General features: G+C 31.1%; 1 protein-coding gene across 1 annotated transcript; it reads right to left on the bottom strand.

Annotated features, from left to right (window-relative positions):
• Positions 1 to 294: 294 nt before the first annotated feature.
• LOC120424710 (protein kinase C iota type-like) lies at positions 295 to 13,480 on the bottom strand. The gene is made up of 4 exons (XM_039588890.2): positions 12,888 to 13,480; positions 4,516 to 4,843; positions 4,315 to 4,435; positions 295 to 464 (listed from the first exon to the last, which is right to left on the bottom strand). The coding sequence occupies exons 2-4, from the start codon at positions 4,693 to 4,695 to the stop codon at positions 442 to 444; spliced, it is 324 nt and encodes a 107-aa protein (XP_039444824.1). The 5' UTR covers positions 4,696 to 4,843; positions 12,888 to 13,480; the 3' UTR covers positions 295 to 441.
• Positions 13,481 to 22,257: the final 8,777 nt, after the last annotated feature.

The following is a 22,257-nucleotide window of genomic DNA, read 5'->3' as shown; positions in this document are numbered from 1 at the left end:
CAGTGAAGAGCGGTGTTGATGGCGGACAACAACAAAGTGATGGGATTACACAACTCAACCTTTTTATTTTTGCATTTATTTGTGAGTCGCTTTTGCAAGCCGGAAACGGAAATAGTTTTGCTTTTCGTTAGTCCTTTGAGGATCTGGTTTCATAACTGGTTTGTTAAATTTCAGTAAAGAAAAATAACATTTGTGTGGACTTGGACTTGGACTTGGACTTGGACATGGACTTGGACTTGGACTTGGACTTGGACTTGGACTTGGACTTGGACTTGGACTTGGACTTGGACTTGGACTTGGACTTGGACTTGGACTTGGACTTGGACTTGGACTTGGACTTGGACTTGGACTTGGACTTGGACTTGGACTTGGACTTGGACTTGGACTTGGACTTGGACTTGGACTTGGACTTGGACTTGGACTTGGACTTAATTTGACATTTCAAATCTTGACTTCGCGTTGCACTGAAAAAAAACCCTTTTTAATCTTTAATTAGCAAAAATGGAAGTTCTACATCATTTTTCTCCTCTCCAAACAAAAAAGCAATCCCAAACCTGTCACCGAGACGCTAAATTAGATAACATGCCGCGGAAAAAGAGAGCTTATCACCTGGGGTTTCCTCCGGCAAACTAGTTGGCTCGTCTGACCGGAAACGACCCCGGGACAACAATTCAAACTTGTGCCATGTGGGCCACGTAATCCCCCATCAAGGACCAGGAAAAAAAGTGTTTCTCGCCCCCTTTTCAGTGTGTTGTCAGAATCATTCGCTCAATTTTTTCTCGTGTACTTTTAAAAGTTTTTTTTAGACTTTTCATCCAGTGCCACCATTATCATCGTCATCTGGATTTAGTTTCATCTTTTTTTTTTGCTTCTTATTTTTAGAAAGTTGAGCCATTTTCTAGCATGGACGTCACCAACATCGTGTGCTGGACGTCAACGGCGATGGCGTCGTTCGTTATTTATTCATGGCGATTGTTTGACAGACTGTTTTCCGGCCAAACAAGGTTTTTTCCCCCGTAGAGTAGTGGATGATGCTGCTTTCGTAACATCCGCTCTCGGAGGAAAGGATTAGCCCCCCGGATAGGAATAGCCCGCTTAGTTGGGAGCATTTTTTGTGTTGTTTTTTTGGTGTTGACGTGGGATTACGTCAATCAAATTTAACTTAATTATTAAAGTGTTAAAAAATCTATAAAAACTGAAGAAATTAAATTCCAAAAGTTAATTAATTGAACGCAATTCCACAAACACAACTAATCCAAAACTTAAAAAAATCAAAAATATACAGAACTTTAAAAAAAATACGAAATATTTTTTTTTTAATTTGAAAATTCTACAAATTTCAAAATCCAAAAAAATACAAAAAATTACTAATTAAAACTATAGAGAAATTCAAGAAAATAAGAAATTAAAAAAATAAAAATCAAAAAATTGGGTAAGGCCGTTGCAAATATTTTTTGAAGTTTATGTCCCTCGACTCTGACCAAAGTCGAGGGGGTGGCAAAAAAATAAAAAAGTTTAAAAATTGAATTTACGAGTCATGGTTTTAACATTTGAATGAAAAAAGTGTTTAAAAATGCATTTTACACCTGCCCAGTTGTTTTGCAATCATTTGTTTCCAAAATACCTAAGTATTGACGAAAATTTATTTTTTGGCAAAAAAAAAGTTTTTGCGGTGCTGTACATTGGAATTTCATAAAAATTCAAAATATTTTCAATCCAGCCCAAACATGCTTAATATGATTATCAATGCAGAAAAATGCGTTTTAGATTGTTTTAAGTTGATTTGACTTCTATTTTCATTAAAATTTTGAAGATTTTTGAAAAAATATTTTTTTGCCCCCTGATTTTTCGGACCAATTTTGAAGGGGGGGGGGGGGCGACATAAACTTTGAAAAATATTTGCAACGGCCTAATTAGAAAAAAATAATTCAACAACTCAAGAAATTCAAGCAGGTTAAGAAATACACAAAAATCATAAATTTTAAGACATTCAACAACTTCAAGATATTTATGAAAAAAATAACAAAGAAACCGAAATTCAAAAATTAATAAAAATAAACAAAAATCATATTTACAAAATAATCAAAATTTACCAAATTTACAAAAATTACAAAATTACAAAATTTACAAAAAATTACAAAATTTACAAAATCTACCAAATTTACAAAATTAACAAAAAAAAATACAAAATTTATAGAATTTGGGAAATGCATGAAAAAATAATTCAAAAATTAAAAAAATCAAAGAGTAATAAAAAATCAGAATTATTCAGGTAATTTAAAAGAATTATCAAGTTATCTAGGAAATTCAAACAAAATCTATGATTTCAAGAAAATTCAAAAAATATATTTAAAAAAAAACTTTTCAAAAATCAGGAAAAATCAACAGTTTAAGAAATTTAAAAAATCTCAAATTATACAAAATTCAATATATTAAAAAAGAACATGAATTCAAAGAAATATATAAAATTCACAGAATTAAAAGTAAAAATAAAAATAAAGCTAGAATAACAATAAATTTAAAAAAATGAGATTTAAATAATGTAATGTGTGTGAAATGAAAAAATCAAGAATTCTACAAATTCAAGAAAATTTCAGTTTAATAATCTAAAATGTCAAGTAATTTAGGAAATAAAGACGATTGTTTTTTAGAATTTCACAAAATGTAAGGAACTACAAAATTCAAGTACCTAAATCACATTTTAAAAAAATCAAAAAAAAAAAGAATTAATAAAACCAATAGAATTGAAAAATTCAGGAAATTTCAAAAATTCGAGCAATTCCAGAAAATCTAAAACACCTACATTCATCAATTATTTCAAGAATTAAAAACATAAATTTAAAAATTAAAACAATCCAAAATTCAGAAAAATTTAAAAAAATAGGCAAATGAAGAAATTTAAAAAAAAATAATTAGAAATTCAAAAACAACCAACAATTAAAAAAAATCTAAATTAAAAAAAATCACAAATTTAAAAATTTTAGGATATCTAGAAAATTCAAGAAATTTAAATTTAGGAAAATCCAAAATTCAGAAAAAAATAAGAAAATTAAAATACTCAAAAATTCTAAAACAATCAACAATTCAAGAATTTTCAAAATTCTAACAAAAATCACAAATTTGAAAATTTAAAGATATTTAGAAAATTTAAGAAATTTTAAAAAACAAAAACTTTAAGAAATTTACCAAATAAAACATGGAATACAATAAAAACACTTGATTTAAAAAGTTCAAGAAATACATGAAATAAGAGAGAATTTAAGATTTGAAAAAAATAAGGAAATAATAGAAATTAAAGAAATTATTTTAAAAAATGAAGAAATTCATAAAAGATTAAAAAAATTTTGAAATTCCATGAATTCGTAAAATTTTGAGAAATTCTCAAATTTTTTAAATTTTTAAACTCAAGAGTCAGTCAAAAATGTGACAATTAAAAAAAAAGAAATTAAAAAATATAATTAATTTAAGAGTTTCGAAAAAAATTAATTAGGAAAAATCTAAATTTAACAATTTCAAGAAATTCAAAAAATATATAAAATCAAAAAAATAATATTTTTTTAAAAAACTCTTAAAATTGAAGAAAATGAAGAAATTTATTTTAAAAAAATCAGAAATTCAAAAATCAAGAATTAAAGATTTTTAAGAATTTTAAGAATTTCAAAAAGAATCACAAATTAGGAAATTTAAGTAATTGAAAACAATTTAAACAAATTTTACATGTTGATGAAATGCAAGAAAATAACAAAATTAAAAGAGTTCAAGAAGCACAAGAAAATAAAAAAAAATCAAAAATTAGTAAGCATTAAAAATTTTAGAAATTAATGAAATTCAAAAGAATCAAGCATTTGTTAAATTAAAGAAATTCAAGAAGATCAAGATAAAATTTAAGATATTTGAAGAGTAATATAAATAGGATTTTTTTATCTATCAAATTTTAAGAATTAGTAAGTTCAAGAAATTGAAAAAGTTCAGGAAATAACAGAAATTTATAGAAATTCAAGAAATGCCAGAAATCCAAGAAATTTAAGCATTAATTTTTAATCACTTAAAACGAAACTCAAAGAAATTTAAGGAATTAAAAAATGTGCAAAAAAGAAAACTAAAAAATTGAGCTCTACAGAAATAAAAATCAAGAAATTTTTTAGTTTATCTGAGTTTAGAATGTTAAAATATCTGGATTTAAACGATTTTTTTTTTTCAAGAAGCATAGTTCTACGTCAACTCTCCCTTCCAAAAAAGCATCATCCTCCCCGATGTTATCCAACGCCGCCGCGCAAGGACAGATTTTTTCCCACCTCCCCCCAGAACCCTTACCGTGTATGACAAGCTCCGAGTCGCGATTCACCTCGTACAGCCGGATGGCCTCGTCCAGCTCCAGGTCCGACTGGATCGTACAGGGATCGTTCTCCTCGTCGACCCACTTCATGGTGAAATCCTGCAAAAAAAACCCACCGCGAAAAGCCAATAAGTCAACAATTTGTCAATCGCCAAATTCTTTCGTTCGATGAAACCGACCTGCTCCTGGCCGAACCGGCAAATCTCGCGAATCTCCCGGCACAGCCCGTCGTACGTGATGGCCTCGTCGATGTAGGTGATCATCACCTCGCCGCTGTAGGCGATTTTCACCTTAATCTCGTTGCCGGCCCCACCGCCGCCGCCGCTGTTGTTGCTCTCGTTCGCGATTTGGATCGGCATGATGACGGAGTGAAGAGTGGACGGGCAGCGTTTCAATTAGCAATTTCTACCGAGGCTTGTTATTCGATTTTGAACACAGACTTTTTTTTCACCGGTGACGCGGTGAGAATTTTAGAACACTTTTAGCGAAAGGCGGCAAACACACACTCTGAAAATGAAGGAAAGAGAAAAAAACAATATTTACGAAAGATGTTCCTTTATTAAAATACTAAGCTAACTAAGCAATGCTAACATAGCAGTGGAGACCTCAAAGTTTTTAGTATTTTTAGAGTATTTAAAAAAATCATAATGAAGTTTCTTCCCAACAGCCTTATTTTTGATAGGGTTATTGGCCACAACATGGAAGGACCGGTGTTCTTAGGAATGATTTTCGATACCGTACATTAATGTTGATATTTCGAATTAAATGCTCTCAGTTAGAGTTTAAAGTTCTTTGTAATACTGATCAGATCATGCCTGTAACATAAATACATTTTAATAGTAAAATCAAATTTCTATTCTTTTATTTTTATTACAAACATGTTTTTTCTTTCAATTTTTTTTTTATAAAAGTAGTGTTTTTGCACTTTTTCAAATGTTAGGCCTCCGTTAAATAAACAAAGAAGAAATTTATTGATATATTTTTTTACTGAAAAAAGTCCATTCCCAATTTTTTCAAGTTTTTTATTTTACCCGAATAGAACAATTTTCTAAAATGACGGCCATCGATATTTTTTGCATTTTTGTATTTGCTAAACTTTCTAGGGGCCTTCCCTATGACCAAAGAAGCCAATTGGCGTCATTGCTTTGTCCATACTGAGATGGTACGTGCACAGGGTGGGGCAACATGGGGCAACTACCCCACCATCCTCAGAAATTTGTTCTAAATTTGGTCAGGGGATGTCCACAAATGACGTATTTTTCAAAACGTCCATAGTATTGCTCACCTTCCTCATAGAGCTGGGCACGCTAGAATCTGAAAATCATGAGAACAGAATTTCTGATGATGAACAATTCGGGAAAAATATGTACACTAAAAAAATGCATTTTACATTTCAACAAAAGAAATTAATTTTCGCAAAAATCTATAATCTGGGTCATTCTTCGCCAACTCACACAGCAGTCGCCCCGACCCCTCTTTGATTTTCGTGAAACTTTGCCACGAATCCGAGGTCCATTCGTCGGTATCTCGTTACGGTGGAGCGGTACGACCCCTTTTATTTTTGTGGATTTTTACTAAGACAGCCCGAGCAGACGGAAATAACTTGGGAATAACATTTTTTGATATTTGAAAATACTAGGCCAATAACATATTCTGTTATTTATAACAAAATTTGTTATTCGTCGTTATGATTTTTTTTTGTTATTAGATTGTTATTGTAATAACAGACTTATAACACTTTGAGTTTATTGTTCGAACAAATCTTTGTTATTCTTTTTTGTTATTTTAACAACTAATCCGATCATCCCAATAACAGTTGGCGGTATTCTTCCATAACAATAAATGTTATTCACAAGTTGTTTTGGCTTTCAACCAATATCAGACCAATAACAAATTTTGTTATGATAAAATAAACTGTTATTAAACCCTTATGCAAAAATGGATTTTTCAAGAAGATTCCATAACACTTCCTGTTATTTTAACAGTATTTGTTATTGAAATGGCATGAATCTTGTTATTACCGTCTGCCTTGGAGGTTTTTTCAGTTATTTGTAGCTAGAAACCGTGGAGAGATAGAAATTTGGTGTCACAGGGACTTTTGTGTAAAATTGGACGCCCGATTTGACGGCGTACTCAAAATTCCGAAAACCCTATTTTCAGGGTGGCCACTTAAATCCCATTTTCAAACTTCTGACATTTCCAGAAATGCAAATAAAAGACATTTTTATCTAAAGAATGATTTCTAACATAAAAAACTTTATGAAAAAAGTTATTATTTACTATTGCAAAAAAAAAAAACATCTAGATTAATTTAATAAAATAACACACAAACCACGTGGACACTTTTTTTGGAAATCTCAAACAAAATTCTAAAATTCTAAAATTCTAAAATTCTAAAATTCTAAAATTCTAAAATTCTAAAATTCTAAAATTCTAAAATTCTAAAATTCTAAAATTCTGAAATTCTAAAATTCTAAAATTCTAAAATTCTAAAATTCTAAAATTCTAAAATTCTAAAATTCTAAAATTCTAAAATTCTAAAATTCAAAAATTCAAAAATTCAAAAATTCAAAAATTCAAAAATTCAAAAATTCAAAAATTCAAAAATTCAAAAATTCAAAAATTCAAAAATTCAAAAATTCAAAAATTCAAAAATTCAAAAATTCAAAAATTCAAAAATTCTAAAATTCTAAAATTCTAAAATTCTAAAATTCTAAAATTCTAAAATTCTAAAATTCTAAAATTCTAAAATTCTAAAATTCTAAAATTCTAAAATTCTAAAATTCTAAAATTCTAAAATTCTAAAATTCTAAAATTCTAAAATTCTAAAATTCTAAAATTCTAAAATTCTAAAATTCAAAAATTCAAAAATTCAAAAATTCTAAAATTCTAAAATTCTAAAATTCTAAAATTCTAAAATTCTAAAATTCTAAAATTCTAAAATTCTAAAATTCTAAAATTCTAAAATTCTAAAATTCTAAAATTCTAAAATTCTAAAATTCTAAAATTCTAAAATTCTAAAATTCTAAAATTCTAAAATTCTAAAATTCTAAAATTCTAAAATTCTAAAATTCTAAAATTCTAAAATTCTAAAATTCTAAAATTCTAAAATTCTAAAATTCTAAAATTCTAAAATTCTAAAATTCTAAAATTCTAAAATTCTAAAATTCTAAAATTCTAAAATTCTAAAATTCTAAAATTCTAAAATTCTAAAATTCTAAAATTCTAAAATTCTAAAATTCTAAAATTCTAAAATTCTAAAATTCTAAAATTCTAAAATTCTAAAATTCTAAAATTCTAAAATTCTAAAATTCTAAAATTCTAAAATTCTAAAATTCTAAAATTCTAAAATTCTAAAATTCTAAAATTCTAAAATTCTAAAATTCTAAAATTCTAAAATTCTAAAATTCTAAAATTCTAAAATTCTAAAATTCTAAAATTCTAAAATTCTAAAATTCTAAAATTCTAAAATTCTAAAATTCTAAAATTCTAAAATTCTAAAATTCTAAAATTCTAAAATTCTAAAATTCTAAAATTCTAAAATTCTAAAATTCTAAAATTCTAAAATTCTAAAATTCTAAAATTCTAAAATTCTAAAATTCTAAAATTCTAAAATTCTAAAATTCTAAAATTCTAAAATTCTAAAATTCTAAAATTCTAAAATTCTAAAATTCTAAAATTCTAAAATTCTAAAATTCTAAATTTCTAAATTTCTAAAATTCTAAAATTCTAAAATTCTAAAATTCTAAAATTCTAAAATTCTAAAATTCTAAAATTCTAAAATTCTAAAATTCTAAAATTCTAAAATTCTAAAATTCTAAAATTCTAAAATTCTAAAATTCTAAAATTCTAAAATTCTAAAATTCTAAAATTCTAAAATTCTAAAATTCTAAAATTCTAAAATTCTAAAATTCTAAAATTCTAAAATTCTAAAATTCTAAAATTCTAAAATTCTAAAATTCTAAAATTCTAAAATTCTAAAATTCTAAAATTCTAAAATTCTAAAATTCTAAAATTCTAAAATTCTAAAATTCTAAAATTCTAAAATTCTAAAATTCTAAAATTCTAAAATTCTAAAATTCTAAAAATCTAAAATTCTAAAATTCTAAAATTCTAAAATTCTAAAATTCTAAAATTCTAAAATTCTAAAATTCTAAAATTCTAAAATTCTAAAATTCTAAAATTCTAAAATTCTAAAATTCTAAAATTCTAAAATTCTAAATTCTAAAATTCTAAAATTCTAAAATTCTAAAATTCTAAAATTCTAAAATTCTAAAATTCTAAAATTCTAAAATTCTAAAATTCTAAAATTCTAAAATTCTAAAATTCTAAAATTCTAAAATTCTAAAATTCTAAAATTCTAAAATTCTAAAATTCTAAAATTCTAAAATTCTAAAATTCTAAAATTCTAAAATTCTAAAATTCTAAAATTCTAAAATTCTAAAATTCTAAAATTCTAAAATTCTAAAATTCTAAAATTCTAAAATTCTAAAATTCTAAAATTCTAAAATTCTAAAATTCTAAAATTCTAAAATTCTAAAATTCTAAAATTCTAAAATTCTAAAATTCTAAAATTCTAAAATTCTAAAATTCTAAAATTCTAAAATTCTAAAATTCTAAAATTCTAAAATTCTAAAATTCTAAAATTCTAAAATTCTAAAATTCTAAAATTCTAAAATTCTAAAATTCTAAAATTCTAAAATTCTAAAATTCTAAAATTCTAAAATTCTAAATTCTAAAATTCTAAAATTCTAAAATTCTAAAATTCTAAAATTCTAAAATTCTAAAATTCTAAAATTCTAAAATTCTAAAATTCTAAAATTCTAAAATTCTAAAATTCTAAAATTCTAAAATTCTAAAATTCTAAAATTCTAAAATTCTAAAATTCTAAAATTCTAAAATTCTAAAATTCTAAAATTCTAAAATTCTAAAATTCTAAAATTCTAAAATTCTAAAATTCTAAAATTCTAAAATTCTAAAATTCTAAAATTCTAAAATTCTAAAATTCTAAAATTCTAAAATTCTAAAATTCTAAATTCTAAAATTCTAAAATTCTAAAATTCTAAAATTCTAAAATTCTAAAATTCTAAAATTCTAAAATTCTAAAATTCTAAAATTCTAAAATTCTAAAATTCTAAAATTCTAAAATTCTAAAATTCTAAAATTCTAAAATTCTAAAATTCTAAAATTCTAAAATTCTAAAATTCTAAAATTCTAAAATTCTAAAATTCTAAAATTCTAAAATTCTAAAATTCTAAAATTCTAAAATTCTAAAATTCTAAAATTCTAAAATTCTAAAATTCTAAAATTCTAAAATTCTAAAATTCTAAAATTCTAAAATTCTAAAATTCTAAAATTCTAAAATTCTAAAATTCTAAAATTCTAAAATTCTAAAATTCTAAAATTCTAAAATTCTAAAATTCTAAAATTCTAAAATTCTAAAATTCTAAAATTCTAAAATTCTAAAATTCTAAAATTCTAAAATTCTAAAATTCTAAAATTCTAAAATTCTAAAATTCTAAAATTCTAAAATTCTAAAATTCTAAAATTCTAAAATTCTAAAATTCTAAAATTCTAAAATTCTAAAATTCTAAAATTCTAAAATTCTAAAATTCTAAAATTCTAAAATTCTAAAATTCTAAAATTCTAAAATTCTAAAATTCTAAAATTCTAAAATTCTAAAATTCTAAAATTCTAAAATTCTAAAATTCTAAAATTCTAAAATTCTAAAATTCTAAAATTCTAAAATTCTAAAATTCTAAAATTCTAAAATTCTAAAATTCTAAAATTCTAAAATTCTAAAATTCTAAAATTCTAAAATTCTAAAATTCTAAAATTCTAAAATTCTAAAATTCTAAAATTCTAAAATTCTAAAATTCTAAAATTCTAAAATTCTAAAATTCTAAAATTCTAAAATTCAAAAATTCAAAAATTCTAAAATTCTAAAATTCTAAAATTCTAAAATTCTAAAATTCTAAAATTCTAAAATTCTAAAATTCTAAAATTCTAAAATTCTAAAATTCTAAAATTCTAAAATTCTAAAATTCTAAAATTCTAAAATTCTAAAATTCTAAAATTCTAAAATTCTAAAATTCTAAAATTCTAAAATTCTAAAATTCTAAAATTCTAAAATTCTAAAATTCTAAAATTCTAAAATTCTAAAATTCTAAAATTCTAAAATTCTAAAATTCCAAAATTCCAAAATTCTAAAATTCTAAAATTCTAAAATTCTAAAATTCTAAAATTCTAAAATTCTAAAATTCTAAAATTCTAAAATTCCAAAATTCCAAAATTCCAAAATTCTAAAATTCTAAAATTCTAAAATTCTAAAATTCTAAAATTCTAAAATTCTAAAATTCTAAAATTCTAAAATTCTAAAATTCTAAAATTCTAAAATTCTAAAATTCTAAAATTCTAAAATTCTAAAATTCTAAAATTCTAAAATTCTAAAATTCTAAAATTTTAAAATTCTAAAATTCTAAAATTCTAAAATTCTAAAATTCTAAAATTCTAAAATTCTAAAATTCTAAAATTCTAAAATTCTAAAATTCTAAAATTCTAAAAATCTAAAATTCTAAAATTCTAAAATTCTAAAATTCTAAAATTCTAAAATTCTAAAATTCTAAAATTCTAAAATTCTAAAATTCAAAAATTCAAAAATTCAAAAATTCAAAAATTCTAAAATTCTAAAATTCTAAAATTCTAAAATTCTAAAATTCTAAAATTCTAAAATTCTAAAATTCTAAAATTCTAAAATTCTAAAATTCTAAAATTCTAAAATTCTAAAATTCTAAAATTCTAAAATTCTGAAATTCTAATTCTAAAAGTGTGTAATTTTGTGTAATTTGTCGTTTTGTTTTATGTTTTATGTTTTATGTTTTATGTTTTATGTTTTATGTTTTATGTTTTATGTTTTATGTTTTATGTTTTATGTTTTATGTTTTATGTTTTATGTTTTATGTTTTATGTTTTATGTTTTATGTTTTATGTTTTATGTTTTATGTTTTATGTTTTATGTTTTATGTTTTATGTTTTATGTTTTATGTTTTATGTTTTATGTTTTATGTTTTATGTTTTATGTTTTATGTTTTATGTTTTATGTTTTATGTTTTATGGTTTATGTTTTATGTTTTATGTTTTATGTTTTATGTTTTATGTTTTATGTTTTATGTTTTATGTTTTATGTTTTATGTTTTATGTTTTATGTTTTATGTTTTATGTTTTATGTTTTATGTTTTATGTTTTATGTTTTATGTTTTATGTTTTATGTTTTATGTTTTATGTTTTATGTTTTATGTTTTATGTTTTATGTTTTATGTTTTATGTTTTATGTTTTATGTTTTGTAAAAAGTGTGAAAAGTTGCTACTAGTTTTTAGTTTTTAGTTTTTAGTTTTTAGTTTTTAGTTTTTAGTTTTTAGTTTTTAGTTTTTAGTTTTTAGTTTTTAGTTTTTAGTTTTTAGTTTTTAGTTTTTAGTTTTTAGTTTTTAGTTTTTAGTTTTTATGTTTTTAGTTTTTAGTTTTTAGTTTTTAGTTTTTAGTTTTTAGTTTTTAGTTTTTAGTTTTTAGTTTTTAGTTTTTAGTTTTTAGTTTTTAGTTTTTAGTTTTTAGTTTTTAGTTTTTAGTTTTTAGTTTTTAGTTTTTAGTTTTTAGTTTTTAGTTTTTAGTTTTTATGTTTTTAGTTTTTAGTTTTTAGTTTTTAGTTTTTAGTTTTTAGTTTTTAGTTTTTAGTTTTTAGTTTTTAGTTTTTAGTTTTTAGTTTTTAGTTTTTTTTAGGGATAATAGTTAAGGAAAAAGGTTTGTCAATCAACCGTAAAAGACTTGTGAATATTGCTGAATACAACAAGCTCGAGGAAATAAAAAGGAGGGTACCAAAACCCATCAACTGCTCCTCAAACAAAGTTGTGAAAAAGCATGTAATAAATTATGTACTAGCAGCAATGCCGATACTACAGCAAGCAAACCCCTTTCGTCAGCGCATATTCGCACCCAGTCGGGAAGAGACATTACGACGACGGCGACGACCCTTAGAATTGCATTCAGAATTGGATGTCCAAGTTTTAAAAGCAGTATAGAGCTTGCTGGTAGCTATCTGATTTTATGTATCCATGCCAAATTAGGGGAGGGAGATCAATTATATCGTTTTGATTTTAAACATTTGTTTGATTTTAAGGTTCGTTGCTTTTCTATTCAATCTTTTGATGTTTTGTTAAATTTATCTACAAATGAGCTAAATTTCCTTAAAATTCAAAGTAGCTACAGCTAGATCACAGCGATTCATTCGACGACTTCGTCGTCGATTGCCTTCGATGCATCATTCTTTTTCCCCTTCTCTAGCAGCTACTTTTACAGCCAAGTCTAGAACCTGCGTCTGCAGTGTGAGTCATGCAAAATGTTGCGTTCCGTTCCAAACAAGGCCCTCGATTCCGCTAATCTTTCGCCTTATTCTACGCGAAGAAAACCTTTCCGTCGCGATTTAGCCAAAACAAAAACAAACTCGGCTTCTCACGAATTTCGTGAGGATAGCACGCAAGTAACAGGTGGTTCCCTCACCTTGCACGTCGTCGTTCCGGGCTCTCGCTTTGTGTTGATGTTGTTCCTTCCGGAGTTGCGATTTTCTTACTCTTCTTTCGACACCTTTTTAGAATAGAATTGCAGCACACCAACAAACGCACAAATACACACGCATGCAGCCACTCTTTTTCACTATTTTATTAAAAAGGCACTCGAACTAATTGCACCTTAATCTTCATGCACTTTCACCATGAAAAAAAGCAGCCAAACTCAAGGCTCGACCCCGAAAATGTAAACAAAACAAAGGCTCCTTCGTCGCGCCACGTTCTGAAATCGAAGCAGGCCCCGGCGGCAAGCAAAAAAAAAAAGAACCGTAAACTCGATTCCGATCGAAACAAAATCGCGAGCATAAACAAAGCGGCTTCCAAGTGATTCACGACGGTTGGTTTCCAAATTTATCACGCCGGAAGTCTAACCGCTTAATCACGGCGGCGAAATCGGCGAAAATTAAAACAATGCAAAATCACCGCACCAGGAAAAAAATAACACGAAACTGTCCGCGGAACGCGAAATCCGGAGCCACGGAAAACCAGAAAAACAGCGGAGGGCGGAGTGACGGAATGTTTGACGTTTTGGGAAACATCAAGAGCACGCAGAGAAATGCGCAAACGTCTGACGGCCGTCAGACGGATGGAGATTTTGTTGTTTGCACGTTCGTTTGAAATTACTCATTTTACACGGAGAATCAGCATTACACTTTTTGCAGTTCGCACTGTAACTGAAAATCGCACTTTGCTGAGTTCGTTTTCGCACCGCCCCATACGATTTTTTCAGTTCAACTAGGATTGCACTTTTTGGTGTAATCGCAGTCGAACTGAAAAAATCGTATGAAAAAGTGCGAAAGCGAACTCAGTGCGATTTTCAGTTACAGTACGATTTTACACCGCCGACTAGTTTCAACCCTCGAACTGAAAAAGGTGTAAAATCCGAACTGCAAAAAGTTTAAAAGTTACACCTTTACTAGTTCAGGGGTCCGAACTGGAAAAGATGTAACTTGTACTTTTTCGAATAATTTCGAGATGATTTGCCCGCTGTCAAATCGGGACTTAGTGCAAATTTGCAAACATGGAGCTGGTGGTAAGAGTTGGTGTTACGGTAAGTTTAGCTTCGAGTTGCCGAAAAAGGCAAGATTCCACAAAATTGACAAAATTGACAAAATTGACAAAATTGACAAAATTGACAAAATTGACAAAATTGACAAAATTGACAAAATTGACAAAATTGACAAAATTGACAAAATTGACAAAATTGACAAAATTGACAATATTGACAAAATTGACAAAATTGACAAAATTGACAAAATTGACAAAATTGACAAAATTGACAAAAATTGACAAAATTGACAAAATTGACAAAATTGACACAATTGACAAAATTGACAAAATTGACAAAATTGACAAAATTGACAAAATTGACAAAATTGACAAAATTGACAAAATTGACAAAATTGACAAAATTGACAAAATTGACAAAATTGACAAAATTGACAACATTGACAAAATTGACAAAATTGACAAAATTGACAAAATTGTCAAAATTGACAAAATTGACAATATTGACAAAATTGTCAAAGTTGACAAAATTGTCAAAGTTGTCAAAATTGTCAAAATTGTCAAAATTGTCAAAACTATCAAAATTGTCAAAATTGGGTACTAAAGCCACAGAGTAACACAGAGTCACTACCGCCTCTTGATTTATGGTACCGTTACGCGGTACATCGCGGTACATCCCCCGGTTATAATAAAATCAGACGTCAGCCCGACTTGCACCAAAATGGTAGGGTTCAAATCATCAGATCGCAGTTCACTGGCTTTTGAGGCGTTACGTTTTTTTGCGGCAAGTTTTGCTGTCAAACTTTCAAAACAAACCAAATTTGCTGAGCAAAAGTTTAGATTCTGCAAGAGGAGATGATCGTTGAAATGATTGTGGACTATTTGCGACTGTTGCTTTCTTTAATTTTATGGTGGTTTAGTTCAGTAGACAGCAAAAATGCGCTGAGCGGGAAAAGGACGTTTTTGGCCGGCGATCCATAGTGGGGATATCACGTAGGGATCATCAACTCTTGTGATGGTAGATAAAAGGCGAGTGCGAAATCGTGTGGCAAAGTGGGTGGAAATCTGGGTTGTACAGCATGGAATACGTGGTTTTGTTAGCCAGCAGTATCGTATGGTCCTTAACAATGATATTTTCGGCAATTTGCCATGTTCATGATTCTTTTATTGCTGCTTACAACTAAATAACAAAAAAACAGTTTAACAGATCACCCACACTTCCTGCACGCGCACGCGTGTCACGCTGAGGGATCGGCTAGTTCGACTGGTTTTCCTTCGCAGCTCAACAGATCACACTTCCTGGACGCACACGCGTGTCACGCTGACCGGTGTTCTCCCACGGCTCAACAGTCACTTTCCACGCGCCACATCGATTAATCGGTCCATCCGATGGAATCCTCCCACGACTCTTATGTTTTCACAACTCCAACTAATTTTCCTCAAGAACAAAAATGCACGTGGTAAACAAATCAGACAGTTTGACAGACATTAATTTGTTGGAAAAAATGTGGTAACTAGATTAAATTTAAAAATATCCGTTCAAAATCATAACGCATGACAAAACATAACGCCTGCTACAGTTACGGATACCCAACAACAAGATCCGTAACGGAGCCACAAAATTTGATGACTTTTGTTCGGACTGCTCACTCTGTGTTACTCTGTGCTAAAGCCCTATGTAAATTTTTATGTACAACAGTAAAAAACACGATTAAAAACCATTTCTGATCACTTTTTATCATTTTAATGCAAATTTTTTTTTGGCTAGACAACTTTTTTCGATGGATCAACTATGGTCCCCTTGGAACGAGCTGTCAAGTAGGAGCTTTTCTGTCAAGAAGGACCGCGAAGTTATTTTTTCAAAATTGATTTAAAAATCCATTTTAAACTCTTTGTGGTCGTACAAAGGGTCAATGTACTCAGAAAAACAAGCTTTATCGCTGTGAACAATAATATCAGCAATCCAAGCTTCATTTTAGGACCCAATTGTCAAAATTGTCAAAATTGTCAAAATTGTCAAAATTGTCAAAATTGTCAAAATTGTCAAAATTGTCAAAATTGTCAAAATTGTCAAAATTGTCAAAATTGTCAAAATTGTCAAAATTGTCAAAGTTGTCAAAATTGTCAAAATTGTCAAAATTATTAAAATTGTCAAAATTGTCAAAATTGTCAAAATTGTCAAAATTGTCAAAATTGTCAAAATTGTCAAAATTGTCAAAATTGTCAAAATTGTCAAAATTGTCAAAATTGTCAAAATTGTCAAAATTGTCAATGTTGCGACCGCTGGGATGGGCGCACTGCCGAGCGGTGCAGCGCCGACGGTGTAAACGACCGATGCCACTACAGCTGTCAACGCACGCGCGAAAGGGTCGAGAAAAGTATGTGTGTGAGGCTCAGCGTAAGAACAAAGTAAACATTGAAGATCGGCACGAAGATCAGTTTCGGAGTTTGAGGAAGAAAAAGTGTTTAAAAGTAGTTTTCGGTTTGGTTTATAGACCCTTCGTCGTAGGCACACCTGCAAGTAGAAGAAAACATGAAATTAGTGAGAATTAAGGAGGTTTAATTGGTTGTACTTACCCAGCCGCAAAGGAAGAGTCAGGAACTGCACCATCGTCGCTAACCGTCACTGGACGCTGCATTGAACAGTGTCGAAATTTGTAAGTAAACCTGAAATGAAAAAGAAAACACAAATTATCGTAAATTACACAACAATGTAGGAAGTGGAACGAAGAAGAGGATAGGAAAGAGGAAGGAGTGAAGGAAAGGAGTGGAAATTGTTGGAGAGGAAGACTAATTAAGTAAGTGGAATTGGAAACAAAAATGTAAACAATCGACTAAATAAAGCTTACCTTTTTAGTTTTGTAGCTGTCGAAAACGACTGCTGACAGAAAGTTCGTTTTTTTTACTGACAATCACCCGAACAAACTACAAAATTAATTACGGGTTCGGTAATCCTCTCCACGATGACCGACGAAAATCCGGACTTCACGACGACTTCCTGCTCTACCTGTAACGAGACATCGCCTGAAGTTGAACTGATGGTGGAATGCGCTCACTGCAAGCTCAGGTTCCATGTTCGGTGTGTCACCATCGATCCGGCAGACAAGAAGCAGGGGAAGAAGTGGTACTGTCCGGATGAGAACTGCCAGAAGAAGAAAAGGACTAAGAAGTCCACTGATGAAGCGCTTCCAGTTCCCCCCGAAGTGCAGGAAAAGCTGAAGGCTTTAGAAGAAGTTAGGAAGCGCGCGGAAGCGGAACAGGAAGCGGATCGAATACTCAAGGAGAAGGAGATTGAATTAAATCTGTATCTCCAAGAGCGTCAGATGCAGATCGACGATGAGCTCCGAGAAAAGGAGTTTCAGCAGCGGGAGACAAACCTTGAAGTGGAAATGAAGAAGAAGGAGGAGCACCTGAAACGGGTCAAGAAATTAGAAGACTCGTACCGGGACAAAAGCGCCTCCATCGACAAGTTGCTGAAAAACTGTAGCACCCCCAAACTCAAGCCGCTTACGGTCAAGAACGTCGAGGAACACGACAAGGGCGGAAACCCTGGGGGCACACCTGGCAAACCGGATTCCAAGAAGACGTCTCGTAGCTCCACGTCGGGGTCCAGCACTACTAGTTCCGGTAGTGACAAAGGTGGCGCGGCAGACACTAGCGTTCATGAAAAGGTTGACAGGTCGGCGAAACCGGACAAAGCCAAAGAAAAACAGCAGAAGCCAGACGGGCTGGGGCAGCATGTTAAGGGTCCAACGAAGGCCCAACGAGCTGCTAGACAAGGGCTCACGATGAAGCTGCCAGACTTCTACGGCAAGCCAGAAGAGTGGCCGTTGTTCTTTGCAGCCTACCAAGCATCGAACGAGGCCTGCGGGTACACGGAGGTGGAAAATCTCATTCGTTTACAAGGTTGCCTCAAAGGCAAGGCGCTTGAGGAAGTTCGTGGTCAGCTAATTATGCCCAAATCGGTTCCGCGAGCCATCGCCAAGCTCCGCCAACTGTATGGCCGACCGGAACTGTTGTTGCAAACCCACCTGCAGCGAGTTCGCAAGCTGGAGCCGCCAAGAGCAGATAAGCTGGCGAGCTACATCCCGTTCGGCAACGCAGTGGAGCAGCTTTGCGAACACATAGAAGCAGCAGAACTGACGGCGCATCTGGTGAACCCGATTCTGATCCAGGAGCTCGTCGAGAAGCTTACGGATGGGGAAAAGCGAAACTGGGTACGCTACAAGCGCAAAAGACGAGAAGTGAACCTGCGCACGTTCACCAATTTCCTTTCGAGGATCGTCGAAGATGCGTGTGAGGCGAATGTCAACCTGGACTACGAGTTGGATACTGCTACGACGGGATCCAGCTGTAGAACCCAAGAAGTTTCACTTTTCAATGAAAGCGAGGCAGAAAGTGAAACAGAACAAGAAGAACAGGAGCAACGAAAGCCGTGCAAAGTGTGCAAGGTGTGCCAACGCACGGATCATCGTTTGCGGTTCTGTGACTACTTTAAGAAATTATCCTACGAGGATCGCATGAAGGTGGTGACAGATTGGAAACTTTGCCAACGTTGTCTGAACGAGCACAGTGGTCAATGCTATCTCAATTTCCAGTGCAACATTGGAGAATGTCGTGAACCACACAATTCGCTACTCCATCCGGAGACGAGAGCAGTTGTCATGAACGTGCACATCAGGTCAACTAGTCCAGTACTGTTCCGGATGCTTCCGGTGAAGGTTTACTGCGGAGGAAAATCGCTTGTCGTACTCGCTTTTCTGGACGAAGGTTCTTCCCTCACACTGATCGAGAACGGGTTAGCTAATCGTTTGGGACTGCTCGGAACGGAAGAGAAACTCACCATCAAGTGGACGGCCAACATTACTCGAGTGGAGCCGCATTCGAGACGAATTAATATTTGGGCCTCATCGATCGACGGTTTGAAAGGGGAGAAGCAGTTGCTACAATCAGTACGCACGGTGGACAAGCTGATGCTGCCGCATCAAAAGCTGAACGCCAAGGAAGTTTCAGCGCACTACAAACATCTGCGTGGGCTGCCGATGAACTCGTACGACGGTCGGCCGGGAATGCTGATCGGGCTGAACAACATCCACTCGTTTGCACCTCTTGAAACGAAGCTCGGCACGAAAGTTGACCCGGTAGCAGTACGGTGCAAACTCGGATGGACGGTTTACGGACCGTACGATGCAGAGACGGCAGGTACGAATTCTTTCCTAGGCTGCCATCAAGAGGTGCTCAACGAGGAATCACACAATCTGCTAAATGGCGAGCATTCCCTGAGAGAAGCATCGGAAATTGTGCGAAAAGAGACGGTAAAGGAACAATGGGTGCATGCGATGATGTGGCCGAGTACGCGTGGATCTTGGATTCGCTCGAAGGCTTTGCGGGAAGCTGACAACAACCCGATGGTTGTCGAGCAAAAGGAACCGCTGGAGAAGAGATTCGGGAGAACGCCGGTGCTGTCCACCGATGCCAATGAACATTCTTCAGCTTATCAGACCAAGGGTGGCGCCCATAAAGCTACCATGGAGGAACTGGGGATAGTCAATTCTGCAACAGTCACGCCGCGGACGAAGTTGGTGAGTGGCAGGCACATGGCGGTACGTTCCATCGCAAATAATCGTCACAAGAAAGGTGAACTAGGAGATTCATCAGAGAAGATAGTGCTGTCGAAGATGCGGCCAGCAATCAACGAAGAACGGGTTCTACGCCTTCAAGGAAGAGTGATGGAGTTCGAAAGATCGAAGCGGAAGTTCAGGCATGCGGACGCAAGGGCCGCACACGGGAAGGTGAAAAGAAAAGCAGTACGAAACTTTGCAATGTTGGGTGTCAAGGTAAATCCGACGTGCTGGAAGGCCCGACGGATGTTACGGGCTGGGGTGTTGCGACCGCTGGGATGGGCGCACTGCCGAGCGGTGCAGCGCCGACGGTGTAAACGACCGATGCCACTACAGCTGTCAACGCACGCGCGAAAGGGTCGAGAAAAGTATGTGTGTGAGGCTCAGCGTAAGAACAAAGTAAACATTGAAGATCGGCACGAAGATCAGTTTCGGAGTTTGAGGAAGAAAAAGTGTTTAAAAGTAGTTTTCGGTTTGGTTTATAGACCCTTCGTCGTAGGCACACCTGTAAGTAGAAGAAAACATGAAATTAGTGAGAATTAAGGAGGTTTAATTGGTTGTATTTACCCAGCCGCAAAGGAAGAGTCAGGAACTGCACCATCGTCGCTAACCGTCACTGGACGCTGCATTGAACAGTGTCGAAATTTGTAAGTAAACCTGAAATGAAAAAGAAAACACAAATTATCGTAAATTACACAACAATGTAGGAAGTGGAACGAAGAAGAGGATAGGAAAGAGGAAGGAGTGAAGGAAAGGAGTGGAAATTGTTGGAGAGGAAGACTAATTAAGTAAGTGGAATTGGAAACAAAAATGTAAACAATCGACTAAATAAAGCTTACCTTTTTAGTTTTGTAGCTGTCGAAAACGACTGCTGACAGAAAGTTAGTTTTTTTTACTGACAATCACCCGAATAGTCAAAATTGTCAAAATTGTCAAAATTGTCAAAATTGTCAAAATTGTCAAAATTGTCAAAATTGTCAAAATTGTCAAAATTGTCAAAATTGTCAAAATTGTCAAAATTGTCAAAATTGTCAAAATTGTCAAAATTGTCAAAATTGTCAAAATTGTCAAAATTGTCAAAATTGTCAAAATTGTCAAAATTGTCAAAATTGTCAAAATTGTCAAAATTGTCAAAATTGTCAAAATTGACAAAATTGTCAAAATTGTCAAAATTGTCAAAATTGTCAAAATTGTCAAAATTGTCAAAATTGTCAAAATTGTCAAAATTGTCAAAATTGTCAAAATTGTCAAAATTGTCAAAATTGTCAAAATTGTCAAAATTGTCAAAATTGTCAAAATTGTCAAAATTGTCAAAATTGTCAAAATTGTCAAAATTGTCAAAATTGTCAAAATTGTCAAAATTGTCAAAATTGTCAAAATTGTCAAAATTGTCAAAATTGTCAAAATTGTCAAAATTGTCAAAATTGTCAAGATTGTCAAGATTGTCAAGATTGTCAAAATTGTCAAAATTGTCAAAATTGTCAAAATTGTCAAAATTGTCAAAATTGTCAAAATTGTCAAAATTGTCAAAATTGTCAAAATTGTCAAAATTGTCAAAATTGTCAAAATTGTCAAAATTGTCAAAATTGTCAAAATTGTCAAAATTGTCAAAATTGTCAAAATTGTCAAACTTGTCAAACTTGTCAAACTTGTCAAAATTGTCAAAACTGTCAAAATTGAAAAAAATGACAAAATTGTCAAACTTGTCAAAATTGTCAAATTGTCAAATTGTCAAAATTGTCAAAATTGTCAAAATTGTCAAAATTGTCAAAATTGTCAAAATTGTCAAAATTGTCAAAATTGTCAAAATTGTCAAAGTTGTCAAAGTTGTCAAACTTGTCAAAATTGTCAAAATTGTCAAAATTGTCAAAAGTTGTCAAAACTGTCAAAATTGTAAAAATTGTCAAAATTGTAAAAAATTATCAAAACTGTCAAAATTGTAAAAATTGTCAAAATTGTCAAAATTGTCAAAATTGTCAAAATTGACCAAATTGACCAAATTGTCTAAATTTTCCGGTAACTCAATTTGGTATTGGTGAGATATGTTTTTTGCGCTGTTTTTAATATTGATTTCTTATTATTAGCTTATTATAAACTGAATTATAAAATTTTAATTTTATTGCTTGGATCCAATTAAAAATAACATACTTTCAAACACTGAATAAAATCCAGTAAACAATGGCTTTTGACTTACAAATTTTGTTCAACATGTGGAAAAAAAATTAAATTTACAAGAGCAGGCAAAATTTATAATTAAATATTTAAATATGCACAACATTTTAGTTCAAACTGTCACTGAATTCCTCATTATTTACAACTAAATGAATTAAGGGGCATATAAACAGCATTCAAATCTTGATTCAAATCAATAATTAGATGCATGCAAGCTTTTTTGTGCCCTTTAGTTCTCTTATAAATTGCATTTGGCCCATTATGAACATCAGTCCGTGGTGTAGGGGTAAGCGTGATTGCCTCTCACCCAGTCGGCCTGGGTTCGATCCCAGACGGTCCCGGTGGCATTTTTCGAGACGAGATTTGTCTGATCACGCCTTCCGTCGGACGGGAAGTAAATGTTGGCCCCGGACTAACCTAAAAAAAGGTTAGGTCGTTAGCTCAGTCCAGGTGTAGGAGTCGTCTCCCTGGGTCCTGCCTCGGTGGAGTCGCTGGTAGGCAGTT

Source organism: Culex pipiens, chromosome 2 (genome assembly GCF_016801865.2).
Source record: "Culex pipiens pallens isolate TS chromosome 2, TS_CPP_V2, whole genome shotgun sequence".
NCBI lineage: Eukaryota > Metazoa > Arthropoda > Insecta > Diptera > Culicidae > Culex > Culex pipiens.
Note: the sequence above shows the minus strand (reverse complement) of the source record. Positions and strands in the feature narration are given on the sequence as shown.

Bases quoted from the DNA above. Each gene is read 5' to 3' on its own strand.
- LOC120424710 (XM_039588890.2), bottom strand. From the start codon at position 4,695: ATGCCGATCCAAATCGCGAACGAGAGCAACAACAGCGGCGGCGGCGGT. The intron at 4,436-4,515 runs GTCGGTTTCATC...TTTTTTTTGCAG, and splicing joins GCCGGTTCGGCCAGGAGCAG to GATTTCACCATGAAGTGGGT. The intron at 465-4,314 runs GTAAGGGTTCTG...GTTTTTTTTCAG, and splicing joins CTCGGAGCTTGTCATACACG to TGCAACGCGAAGTCAAGATT.